Source organism: Populus alba, chromosome 5 (genome assembly GCF_005239225.2).
Source record: "Populus alba chromosome 5, ASM523922v2, whole genome shotgun sequence".
In the NCBI taxonomy this organism is placed as follows: Eukaryota; Viridiplantae; Streptophyta; class Magnoliopsida; order Malpighiales; family Salicaceae; genus Populus; species Populus alba.
This window is the reverse complement of record NC_133288.1, coordinates 4,922,679-4,936,218: the sequence shown is the minus strand read 5'-3', so window position 1 is coordinate 4,936,218 and position 13,540 is coordinate 4,922,679. Positions and strand designations below refer to the sequence as shown.

At 34.3% G+C, this 13,540-nt stretch overlaps 1 protein-coding gene and 1 long non-coding RNA gene across 5 annotated transcripts; both read left to right on the top strand.

The window, feature by feature from the left end:
* The first annotated feature begins 4,238 nt into the window (after positions 1 to 4,238).
* On the top strand, positions 4,239 to 8,380 carry LOC118030664 (protein kinase STUNTED). 4 transcript variants are annotated; one of them, XM_035034884.2, is made up of 10 exons: positions 4,239 to 4,536; positions 4,650 to 4,741; positions 4,987 to 5,236; positions 5,412 to 6,002; positions 6,097 to 6,345; positions 6,438 to 6,601; positions 6,708 to 6,784; positions 6,876 to 7,023; positions 7,453 to 7,599; positions 7,694 to 8,380. In XM_035034884.2, the coding sequence occupies exons 1-10, from the start codon at positions 4,353 to 4,355 to the stop codon at positions 7,931 to 7,933; spliced, it is 2,142 nt and encodes a 713-aa protein (XP_034890775.1). In that variant the 5' UTR covers positions 4,239 to 4,352; the 3' UTR covers positions 7,934 to 8,380. The 4 variants fall into 4 exon arrangements, with proteins under 4 accessions (XP_034890775.1, XP_034890757.1, XP_034890766.1 ...); XM_035034866.2 differs by having other exon boundaries at positions 4,239 to 4,551; XM_035034875.2 differs by having other exon boundaries at positions 4,239 to 4,557; positions 4,987 to 5,218.
* Positions 8,381 to 11,072: 2,692 nt separating this feature from the next.
* On the top strand, positions 11,073 to 12,616 carry LOC118030658 (uncharacterized). Its single transcript, XR_004684367.2, has 2 exons — positions 11,073 to 11,238; positions 11,937 to 12,616. It is a non-coding gene; the product is annotated as an uncharacterized lncRNA (long non-coding RNA).
* Positions 12,617 to 13,540: the final 924 nt, after the last annotated feature.

Here is a 13,540-nt window from a genome sequence, read left to right as displayed (position 1 = left end):
TTAAACCTAAAACCACAAAAAAAACAAATCTTTTGTCCCAAGCTTTCGTTACTCTGGCCACCACTTAGATGGTATTCTTCTTGCACGTCGAAGCTCTCTTCTCCTAGCCAGCCTGTTGCCTGCTGGTCAGTCAATGCATGACGAGACAACATTTCTTCCCGTTTTTTTATTTCTTAACATGCTACGGCACTGCTTCTTTCTCCTTTTGCTTAAAATAAATAAATATTCCATTTGACTGAATATCAACTGTAGATCGAGCTACTTCATTGATTATTTCAAGGGAGAGCCACCCATGTTTCCACCGTTGAAGAAGTGTGTTGTTTTATCCTGTAGTAGTCAAAAGAAGATGGCTCCTTTGGGAGTATTAGAGTAAGCGATCAGTAAAAAAATTAATAAACAAATTAAATTAAAGAAAAAAATTAACTTAAAAAAATAAATCGTGAAAAAAACTGATTAAAATTTTAAAAAAATCAACCAGTTCGATTTGATTTTAATTTTATAAATATGAAACTAAAAAAACCAAACCGAGCCAACCTGAAAATAGTTATAATTACTGAGAGCTTATCATCTCCTCCTTCATATTGCTGATTCCACTTGTTTTGCCTTGGGATATATTAAAGAGTGTGAATTTAAGGATTAACAATATATTAATTAACATTTTGCAATCCATATGAATAACATCTCTTTTTCCCAAATGGATGTTTGCTAAAATTAATTTTTTAAAATTATTATTTTTGTTTTTTAATTGTTTTAATTTGCTAGTGTCAAAAACACTAGCTAAAAAATAAAAAACAATATTATATTAATTTATTTCTAAATAAAAAATAATTTAAATAATAATCATTACAAACTTTCAAACAAACCCTGAATAAATTACCAGAAAGTGACAAGCATCCAGCAGGAACCACATCTATTACGCAGGGAACCCTCCAAATTAAAAAAAAAAAAAACAATCTTTTTTTAATATGAATTCAAGAACAAGAGAGTATTATTGGTCTCGTCTTGATCAACAACCACATGTACTCTTTTAATTATAAATACTCTTTAGTGACGAAACACATTTTATTGCATGCATGCCCCTCTTTAATTTTCTTGAATGGTCAAATCTTGATTTGATTTTAGGGATAATTTATTATATAAATCAATTTTTCCCGTGAGCAAAAGTACTAGAATGAACAATTTTTTCTGGTATGACTTAGTCTTTTTTTCTGATTTTTTTTATTTTAGGTTGGGTTAGGTTTGATTTTTTTTTTGTTTTAGATTTATTAAATTAAAACTGAACTGATTAGTTTTTTAAAAATTTTAATTGGTTTAATCGATTATTTTTTATAGTTTGATTTTTTCAGTTATTTTTTTTTTAATTTTCTCAATTTAATTAGTTTTAATTTTTTTTTTTAACTTCTGCTAGAATGGTTCGTACAATTGGATGGACAAGAGGTTAGTCAGAAAAAAATAATAATTAATATGCTAGAAATAATAAGTGAAGGATCGAGGAAGAGAAATTGTGAACATGGAAGCCTTATCAAGCAAGCGATTTTGATGGTTCAATTGTAAATATTCTGCGATGATCCTTTCCTTGAATTCACGGTCCACTCCATCCTTTTAGAATTTTGATGTGCCTTAATTATAGCTTGCTAGCTAGCTAGGCATAAAAGAAAAGGGATGGCCCTCCTTTCTACTTAATGCATCTTTCAAGCATTACGTTTTTATTATTATTTTTAATAATCATAGATAGATGTCCGGATTAACTTATATTTTTAATATTTATGTGTATGATTACTGTGTTAAATGGACACACCTTTTCAAGCTTATTTTATCATGGAAAACTTTATAGATAAAAGGAAGAACAAATTAGCTGTCAGATTTCTTCCACCTCCTTGCTAAGTGTTGTCAAAAAATTATTTATGTTTTCATTATTGTTTTTTCACTTACGTTTTTAAGATATTTTGTTATTTTCCAAATGTGTAATTATTTTTTTAAAAAAAAATATTTAGTTATTTAAACAAATATTTAGTTCAATATATTTTCTTAATAAAGAATTTAATTCAAACAACATCAATATTATCAAATAGCTGGAGTGATTCCACTCACAACACAACCCTTCAAGTTATTATAAAATAATTTGACTTGTTTAATTAACATTATGAGAAGGACTTAACATGAAAAAATAAATCAAACAAAACATGGTCAAGAAAATGTTTGAAAATATAATAATTGTTGTTTTTTAAATATTTTTTATTTGAAAAAATATTAAAATAATTTTTTTAGTGTTTTTGATTTTTTTTACACCAGTACATTAAAATTATCCAAAAATACTAAAAATATTAATTTAAAATAAAAAATAAATAAATTAAAACTCATTATCACACACCTCCTAGATATACTCTCTAAAATCTCTTATATTTTATCTTTAAAACAAAAAAGAAATTAAAAAAAAAAAAAAAAAAACCAACTTCCATAAAAGTAGCTTTTTAATTGCCACGAGTGCCTCTTATGGCGGCAGCTTGTTTTTCCCTCCATAATTTTAATTCATATCAGTTTATGTGTTTATAGGTTTAAATCTCGTGGTTAGATCTGTATTGTCATTTTTCGACTATCCTCGCTCATCATGATTGTTTCCATTTTTCAAAAACGATTGGTGATTATTTTCTTTTTTACTAGATTAAAGAAACTGACTTTGATTAATGGTTTGGATATTCTATAATGAAGTCTGGTAGTGTCATATGTTTCCATGTTAATTCATGCTGGCTTAGACTCATTTTCAATTAGCGATGGAGCAAATTCCAATAGATGTAATCCAAATTTGGAAAATTCAGATATTTTCTTTTATAATGTGACCTAACAGGATTTATCAATAAATTTTAATATTTTTTTATTAGCCCGAACCCATGTTTACAATATATGTGTGTGTAGGCATCGCGCTAAGCCATTTGAGGTGCCCGGCTCACCATGCCCGACACTCTTTGATCCTAAGTGTCGCCCCTAGGCCCAATCTCGTGCATTGATTGGCCTCAGGCTTGTGCTTTGAGCCCAACACTTTATGCTCTTTAGACTTAGGCGTCGCAGCCTGAGCTAGTCTTGGGCATTGTGCAACACTCCGCCCTACACCTTTAGGACTAAGGTGTCGCGGCCTTGGCCTAGTCTTGAGCATTTCCTGGTGGTTGACTCCCCGCACTCGGTGCCGCCCTCCAACTCCCTTTGAACCTAAGAGTCATGGCTAGTGCTCAATCTCATGCATTGTTTGAGCTTAGGCCTAGCACTTGATCTCCTCGTATCTTTTAAGGAGTAGGGTTGTTATTAGTTGAGCTTAAGGGAGTTATGTTTGATACCTTACTAGACCCATAAGCACATGGACTTGGCGAGTAGCCAAATCCATGGAAGTTAGGTGTGGCACCTTACCAGATCTACAAGCGTTTGGGCTCAACGCATATTCAAGTCTAAGAGAGTTGGGTCTAATATCTTGCCTTACCCACATGCATTTGGGCTCATCATGTAGCCAAACATAAAGGAGTTAAGTTTAATGTCTTGCACAGATACATGTGCGCTTGGACTCAGTACATAACTGGATCTAAATATATTAGGCTTGAAATAAAACTAGATTGACGCCGCTTGAGCTTGGTATTTTGTCAAGCTTATACATGTTGGGTCATCACCTTATTTTTAACTATTCTATTTATAAGATCTTTTTAAGCAAATACAATACATATAAAATATATTTATTTAACAATATCCTTACAAGGAAACTTTTATAATAAAAAAATCTCTATTTTTGATTACCATTAAAGATAAAAAAAGAAGAAGTTACAATAAAATAAGTTCCACCCTAACAAAATCCATAAAAATAAAATATAATATAAACTATGGTTATACTCAATTTATAACTACTAATATTTATAATGTTAGAAAAGATAAACATATATAAAAGAAAAAAGATAAAAAAAGTCATATCCATCTCATAGAAAAAAAATTATAGATTTTTTTTTCATATGTCTCTCTCACAGTTCAAGTCAAAAATAAAAATTTTCACATAAGCATACAGTTAATAAATTGATTCGAGAATATCCCGATGATTACAAGCATCACTTCAAGCATCATAGCCATTAAAAAGCCATTTGTTCCATCCAACGGCTGAGGCTGCAAAACAGAGTTGATAAGCATGTACTAAGAAGCATAGAATAACATCCCTTACAGACCGTTAAAAAAAATAAAAGTCTTTATAAGAAAGAAGATACATGATGCCCACGATCATTTTCATTTTCTGATTTCCACACAGAGAGAGAAAGAGAGAGAGACACACATACAGAGAAGCCATAGCAATAATTTTTTAGGGAGTAAAAGTGGGAATCTTTGTCATGGGCACTGACAAAACTGTCCTCGGTGGATGTGGAGACGACGGTGGTGGTGATGAAGGTGTAGTGTTGGTGGTGGGAGTGAAACTTGATGGACAAAGTAGAGAACTTTTGACATGGTCACTTGTGAAAATGGCACAGCCTGGTGACCGTGTAATTGCGCTTCATGTTCTTGATTCTGGAACTGGTAATGGTAACAGTGGTAAAGGTCTCTACTTTGGGTGTTTCTCTTTGATGAGTTCTTTTATATTTGTTGTCAAATGTTGATCTTTTTGTATGTTTTTTGGTGGTGTGGTGTAGAATGTGTGGCAGGGACTGGATCAGTTTTGTCATTAGTGAAGACATTTGATTCATTGTTGGCTGTCTATGAAGGTTTTTGCAACTTAAAGCAGGTTCCATACCTTCACTTTTGTTTCCAAAATTAGCATTTTTTCTCTCAATTTTAATGTTTTGGGAATGGGATGTTTTCCTGCTTGGTTTCCGAGAAAATTGAGGAAAAATATGTTTTTTGTTGTTGAATTTTGGAACGTTGGTGGAAATTCTGATTTGCACCAAGGAAAATGGAGGTTTTTTTTATTATATATTTACTGTTGAGATTGAGAGGATTATTATTGAATTGGGTGAGGTGTTTTTTCAGGTAGATTTGAAGCTAAAAGTGTGTAGAGGTGAATCGGTGAGGAAAATTCTGGTAAAGGAAGCAAAAGCAAGTAATGTTGCTAAGCTGATTGTGGGAACTTCCAATACACGTCAGAAGCTCAACTCTTCAACCTCAACAGCAAAGTATTGTGCTAAAAAATTGTCGAAAGGTTGTTCTGTCTACGCAGTTAGGAGTGGCAAAATTTTGTTCCAGAGAGAAGCAACAGTTGCAAGTAATGATCCTTTACAAGGTTTTAATTGTTTAGTCTTTTGGAGTTTTCATGTTCTTGATTTGTTTCAATAATGAGAATAATGCTCATATGAGAATTCTTAGTTTTGTTTTCTTGTGCTCTAGTAAAATAATGGTTCTTGTTTGCTTAGTTTGTCCCTCTTGAGAAACTGACGCAAATGATTTTTTGGTGGCAGAGAAATTGAACCAAGAAAGTCGAAATTACTCACAAAAATCTCAGAATAAGAATTCTCCAAATCGTACTCCGCCATTGCTATTGCCGGATGATTCTGGAACACACGTATTGGAGGAGTCATGTTGGGATGGCAATGATGATAACTCATGGGCTTTGGTACCAATTCAAACGAGTAAGGCACCGTCGGATTCAGAGTCCAATGTGAGTGAAGCATTGGAGTCAAAACAGGGTTGGTCATTTCTTCGCCGGGTACTTTTCCCTAAGCAGCAGCACTCGGAGAGAGCTCATGTGAAAAGGCTGTCTGTGGTTAAATGGGTATTTAGGATACCCACCCGAAACTCTTCATCTGTGGTACATCCAGATCAAAAACAGAATATTTCACTAGCAGATGCAGATCAGAACTCCAATTTAGAAGTCGAGAATTATGCAATCGTGCCAATGGGGCCTGAGGTTGCTTGGACTCCCATTTCACCATGCCATGACTTGGATGGCATCCCGGAAGAGTTGAAAAATCTACGCGAGAGATACTCATCATCATGTAGATTATTCAGCTATGAGGAACTTGCAATGGCCACCTCAAACTTCATTCCTGGTTCATTTTTTATCCAAATTTCCCTTCACTGATTTTGACCTGAGCACATTCTGTCTTTCCTCCCCTAACTTGTTCTGTAACTTTTAACTTTCAGAGAATATGATAGGCAAGGGTGGTAGCAGTCATGTTTACAAAGGTTGCCTTCCTGATGGAAAGGAATTGGCAGTGAAAATCTTAAAGCCATCTGAAGATGTATTGAAAGAGTTTATTGCGGAAATTGAGATAATTACAACTTTACATCACAAGAACATAATCTCTCTATTTGGATTCTGTTTTGAGCAAAACAAATTACTCCTGGTTTATGACCTTTTATCTAGAGGAAGCCTGGAAGAGAATCTACATGGTACATGTTTTCTCTGCCTGGGATCGGATGAGATTATTTTATTTTTCTCCATTGAAGTGACCCTTAACTCATAATTGCTACTTCCTGACTAGGTAATAGGAAAGATGGGAACTCACTTGGTTGGCAAGAGAGATACAAGGTGGCTGTGGGTGTAGCAGAGGCACTTGATTACTTGCATAATTGCTGTGATCAGCCTGTGATCCACAAGGATGTAAAATCTTCAAACATACTTTTATCAGATGATTTTGAGCCACAGGTGCTGTATTCTTTCATTCTTGGAGCTTTTTCAGTGGTTTTATTTGAGGTTTTCTTTCATTCTTGGCAGTTTATTATGTTTATTATAATTTGATTCGTCTTTTCAGCTGTCAGATTTTGGACTGGCTTGCTGGGCTTCTACTTCTTGCCATACAACATGCACTGATGTTGCAGGAACCTTTGGGTGAGTATTTGATCAGCAAGTCATGTTTTGTACCTATTTTCAAAGTTATTTTAGAGTTTGATGAATATGTTATGTAAACCCTTTGTGGCAGTTACTTGGCTCCAGAGTATTTCATGCATGGCAAAGTAAGTGATAAAGTTGATGTATTTGCATTTGGAGTTGTGCTCCTCGAGCTTCTCTCCGGTAGAAAGCCAATTAACAGTGAACATCCAAAAGGCCAGGAGAGCCTTGTCATGTGGGTAAGGTCCCTCATATACTTGTTTAATCAGAACTGGAGAGTATCTAGTAATGAGACGGTTTTTGTTTTTCTTAATATGAACGGGGGAGAAAAGGACTATTTGAAAATCCATTGCCATACCAACAAGTCAGGACAATGTGTGCACAAAGAAATTGAAAGAAGATTGTGTTTTCAATATGGATATGTTTGTGTTGAACTAGTCAGGAGGAATTCTCAAGTTGGTTGGGGGTGAATTTATAATTCGTTCCTAAAAGTACATGATTCTTTTTGGATAAACTGAGTGCGTGGTTTTGTATGTTCTGTTTTTGGTTTCTAAAGAAATCTCAGGATCTGTAGTTGTCGTTCTCCGAGGAATCTATTTCACAGTTTGTTAATATTAGCCTTTGATGTTATATTTTGTAATTAATTACTGCATGATGCTGGCTTCCAGGCGAAGCCGCTTCTTGAGGGTGGTAAAGTTTCCCAATTGCTTCCGCATCTAGGTAGTGAACATGATGATGATCACATCGAAAGAATGGTATTAGCTGCAACACTTTGCCTCAGACGTTCACCTAAATGGAGACCACAAATGAGCCTTGTAAGTTAAATTTCACCGAATGCTTTGACTGTAATTTCCTTTTCTCCTTTCTATGAATTGAATATGTGGTCATGAATATTTCGTTTGACTACAGGTTCTGAAGCTCCTCCAAGGGGATGAGGAAGTCAAGAACTGGGCAAGGCATCAAGTTTGTGCATCAGAAGAACATGATGCCATGGACGGGGAAACATTTCCTAGCAACATCCAATCCCATCTTAATCTTGCATTACTAGATTTAGAGGATGATTCCCTTTCTATTAGCAGCACCGAGCAAGGTGTCTCAATAGAAGATTACTTGCAAGGGAGATGGAGCCGCACATCAAGCTTCCACTAGCCATAGACCAGTGGAAAGCAATGTGCAAGTTTATCTCTTTTTGTGCCACCTTTTCAATGTATAAGGGCTTGTATTGGTTCATCTTTTCAGATTCTTTTTCTTGGTTTAATCCACTGGTGAGGTCTTGGAAGAGAGGTTTTGTGCAAGAGGTTTGCCTCCGCCTAGGCTAAAAAGTTATTTTACTGTGTATGGACTGGTTTTGTCTCCAATCCTCGGTCATTGCTTAATGTAGTTTAGAAAATGATTTAGCACATAGCAAAACTCCCACCTGAATATTAGGGGTGGTGAATATGGACAGTAAAGCCTCTCTTCAATTATAAGCTGTACCCGAAGACGAGTGTCTTTGCTTTCTTGCATCACATAGTGGTGCTAAAAATATCTTCTGCAGGACTCCATTATTTGTATGGAAGCGCAGCTGAGATTCCTTCTGTTCTTCTTACTCTGAAACACTTGTTTGGGTTGGCTGGTGTTGTCCCTTGAAGATGAAAAATTGCTTTGTTGTATGTGATGTTCCTTTGCTATCTGTTCAAGCATCATGTACCTGGATTCTTGGGGCGTCACTGTCCTCAAACTTCGAGAAAACAAACAAGCTACTGGACAGAAAGTACCTTATTGTTCTGCACACGAAAACTCTGGTCTCTGAGATTGTAAGAATAAATAAGGAAAAAGATGTTTGTTTTTTTTCAAACTTGTTTTTTGTAATCAAAGAAGCCGCTGAAAAGAAGATGCCTGAAACTTGCCCTTCTGCCCCATGTCACCACACCGTAGATATCAGTGGTGATAAATATATTATACTATAACAGTGCAAATACTGTTGACCACACGGTAGGTAGATGTTGGGAGGTTCATGAGGCGTCGGAAAATCATTGTGTTGATATTGTGTATATAAAATATTAGTACTATAAATTAGACTGTAGATATTAAAAGAATTATTGGGCTGTATTTTTTATTTTTTATTTGAAAGTTGCTAGTTCTGACATGGTGGTCAGATTTAGATCCAAGTTCCTTGGAAGTAGTATAATTGAATCTGAAATGATTGTTAGACTCAAAAGCTTAAAATATCATCTATATTTTTAATAATATTTTTATATTTTAAAAAAATATATTGATTTGTTGCGAGTACATGCCAATGCACTAATACTATATCTCGAAATACTTGGTAAGATTATTATGCTGGCGCTATGGACATAGAGTAATAATACAACGGACCACACTAGAAATATTATACAATTACTTAAAACACCTGTATAAAACTGTACACTATAGACCATATTGCAGACATCATGCAATAATACCTTAACGCTTCACTCGCTTGGCATCTCTCATTCTCACTTGAGATCACTTCTTTGATAAAAAAAAAAAAAATGGTTATTGATTTGCAAGCATCTCAAGTGAATTGGATAAGTTTTGGAATCCCAACAAATATTTAATTTCCTCCAATAACTTTAATATTATATTTAGTAAAAATGGAGCTAAAATATGGTAAAAAAATGAGGAAAAGCTAGAGAAAACACAATTATCCCACAGATAATCGCGTTAACTAGAAATCTTGGCATGAATTTCTTTATTTGTTTTCTTTTTTCTTCTTTTGTATGAAGAGTAAACAGAATAAATCTTGTTTCTGAAATTTATTGAGAAAATATTAAATAAAACAAATTGCGCGGGAAAACATCATCGTCTGATTTCTTGCACCCCAGACTGATGTTAACTTAAAATGCTTGACGTGGGCTGGCTTCATTGGACTTTGATTTGAGATTCGTTTTGTTTTCTTCTTTGAAACACTAGTTTGAGTTCCTTTGTGCTCGGGACTGAAATATTAAATTTTTATTTTTTAATATTTATATATCAAAATAATTCAAAAATATAAAAAAATATATAATTTAAAATTAAAAAAATTCAATTTAATATTTCAAGTTTTTAAATTATGGTTGCGCGTCGGCCGTTTGGTACTGCGGTCCAAACGGCTTTTTGCACAATTTCAAATTATTTTTTTTTTTGCTAAAATTGAGTTCGGTTTGTACTTTCTAGATCGTTTTGATGTGCTGATATCAAAATAATTTTTAAAAAATAAAAAAACATTATTGGCATACTTTTCGGCACGAAAAGCTATTTGAAAAGCAACCGTTACCACACTTCCAACCACCCTCTTTAAAGTAGATGGTCGGGGACTGTCAAGCCTCCATTAACTACTGCAGAGAGAGAGAGAGAGAGAGAGAGAGAGAGAGAGAGAGAATTAAAACAGGCACAGAGGAGAGGGATACCGCAAGGCAACATGATGGTGTTCTCTGAGCTGCGTTTTAATGACTAGCAATTTTCCTTCATGGACACCAAGCACTGTTTCCTTTTTCTTTCTAATAACCTTCAATTTTCTATTTATATTTTATTAGAATTATAAATCGAGTCCTTTTCTTTTATAATCTTTTCTTAGTTGGGTTTCTTTATGAGTATTTAAGAAAAAACAATCAATTAGATACATTATTTATGAAGGGAGAACAAAATGTGCTTCAATTTATGTTATTTTTCAAATTTTATTTGTTTTTATGTTTCTTGAAAATAAAATAAAATAAAAGACAATTATTTTGGAAATTTTGGCTAGGAAAGAAGGCATTTTATAGGTTTAATAACTATGTATAACTATATATTTATATATAGTTATTAAACGTAATTTGAATATCAATTCTAGAAAGGACTTTATTAGCTCGTAATTATTAGGTCAATCATTTCTATTAAAATGAATTTTATTTATTTAATTTTTTGTTGATGGGCTTAGCTTACTAAACAAAATAATTAACAACCTCCCCAAGCTAATTAAATCTTACCAATTCAATTTAATTAAAAACTTGAATCAAGCAAGATCCGAATTTACATTAAACCGAGCAAGATTTTACAAATATGTCCACATCCATGTGAGGAAAAGGATAAAAAAAAATAACTAACAACTATTTAGGTGGTGGCCCAATAATAAGAGTTTGGGACCAAGAGGTTTGCTCTCTTTGTGATCTCAGGTTCGAGCCCTAGATTGCTCATATGATGGCCACTGGAGGCTTACATTGTCGTTAACTTCAGGGCCCGTGGGATTACTCGAGGTATGCGCAAGCTGGCCCAGACACCTACGTTAAACTAAAAAAAAAATAAAAAATAAAAAAACAAACAAAAGGTAAAACCCTCTCGTGCGACGCCAGCAGCTGGTTGGGGTTTACCTGATTGCCTCTCTGTCTCTCCATCTCTCTCACTCAACACAAGCTCATTTCTCTGCAATTTGGTGTCTGTCCATCAATCATCTCCAAACCCAGAGAAAATACCAGGTATCCTCTTCTTTTCTTACCTCTAAGTCTCTCTCACACACATCACAACCTTTCAACGATCTCTGTCTTTTCTGGGTTCTCCTTTAAATTCAACAATCCCTGTTTAGTATGATAATCTCTCAGCTCAGATTGTGATGTTATTTAACTGAAACCCTTTAATCGGGTACATAATTTTTTTTTGTATTTATGTTGTTTTTTCGTATTTAAGAAATTTGGGTTTGGCGTCCCCTTTTGCATAGATTAGTTGAGCGGGGGCTATGAGACTTTGCCTTGCAAAGCTTGGGATTAGCTTGAGCAACATGCAAGATGAGATGTGTGTGCTTCTGAGGTTAAAAGCAAATTACAGTCTGTCAAAATTGAAATCGACTCAAGATTTCAAGTTCAAATTATTTTTCTTCATGGTTGACTGAAGGTCGGGAAATGCCATAAGATAATTAGCAGCGTTATTAACTAGGAATTTTGCAAGAAAGACGACAAAGAGCAGAATAACCTTCTTGTGGTTTAAAGTGATGGAGGTTGTTTTAGAAGTTGTTTCTTGTTTTTCGTTGACATGATACTTGTTCAGTTTCTTTGACCTTGTCATTCCATTTCTAGGTGATGGCTTTACTTCTTTGACAATACTTGCACGTATTTTAAGTTTATTTTCTTCTATGGAGCAACACTTGGTGAGATTTTCATCGTTGGCTGAGGTTTTTCAGGTTGGTTGGTGTGTAGTAGAAAACAATCCAAGGAAATGGCTAGTCAGCAAAAAGGAGAAGAAGATCAGCCAACTTCCAGCCCCCCTGCTGCTGGTTTTGGGGAGATGGCAGTAGAACGATATCGAAAAATCAGAGAGCATGCAGAAACTTATCCCTATGTGTGGGCTTCATATATCGTTGTATATGGCGGTTTAGGCCTGTGGGCCACCTATAGATGGAGAAAGCTTCGCAAAACCGAGGACAGAGTGCGAGCCCTTCAAGAGAGGCTACGCAAACTTGTCGAAACTCAAGAGGGTGCCAGCTCCGCCAGGTCTGTTGAAAAGGCTCCATCATCCGCTGATAAAACAACCAGATAGCCATCAGCTATCTCTATCCAGGCTTTTCCTATACTTGGTTTTGAAACATGTTAGCTTGGAACATGTTTGCAAGAGTTGATGAAAATCTCAAATGGGCAAAAGTGCAAATACTATTTTTGGATAAACAGAGCGAAGAATTGTGCATTCCCCACGAAATTTCTCTCTTGAACTTCTTGTCAATTTCTTAGAAGCGGTGAAATCCACCAACCTCTACAATTTTTATGTATGGAGGTGATTATTCTGTGTTGATCCACGGCCTGAACAGAGAGCTGGATGAAATGATACATATCTGGTTGAATGTTTAATGTCTACACATTCTCTTAAGTTAAGAGTCTTAACCAATTGCCATTAGTTTCAGTTTTTAACAATTTTTGAATTTCTTGCTATTCTACCATCTCTTGTCAACGAAACTTTTATTTTCTTGTTTCACTGTAGCACTTGTTTTCTTTTCTAGAGGTATTTGATATAGTAGTAGTAGCTGGGTGTTTTTTAAAGTTTTTGTTTTTTGAAAATGTATTAAATTAATGCTTTTTATTTTTTAAAATTTATTTTGATGTCAAGTGAATCAAAACAACTATATCAAAAACGAGTTGAAAATATAAAATAAATTATTTTAAAACAAAAAACAAAAAATTAGTGCCTGCATGAAATTCTCGAAAACTGCATTGTAGTACAGAATGGTTTTGGTTGTGATTAGTAGTGAACATTTTAGTGGGATGGGAATGAAGTCTGCAGAGGTGGGGTTGAGGTTTTTTATTTATTTTTGTAGGTATAATTTTTTTAAAGTATAAAATACATCTTATTAAAAGCTACGATGGTGTTTGAGATTATGATTAACATCAGACGATAAAAAATAATTGAAATAAAAAAATTAAATTTTTTTGGAATATATAATTAAATCACAAAAATAAACATTTAAAAGTAAAATGTAGTAAAATATATATTGTTTATTATTTTTTTATAAGTTATACTAAAAAACTTGGTCAACAATGGCTAGCCCTCTTCCAGGTTTAGTTGTGCTGAAGGAGAAACTTTGCTTGGCTTCTCCCATATTTTTTCTATGATTTTGTAACCGAAAGGGCCATTGCCAGTATGGCTGACCATGGTGAATATGAAACAATAACTTTTCCAGGGGGAGTTGTTGTGGAAATGACAGCCTCTAATGCCTTGAATGTATGCTATTACGACACTGTAAACACTAATTTGTCTGTTTGGAAAATCTCAAACCCCATGGTTAATGATGTTCCA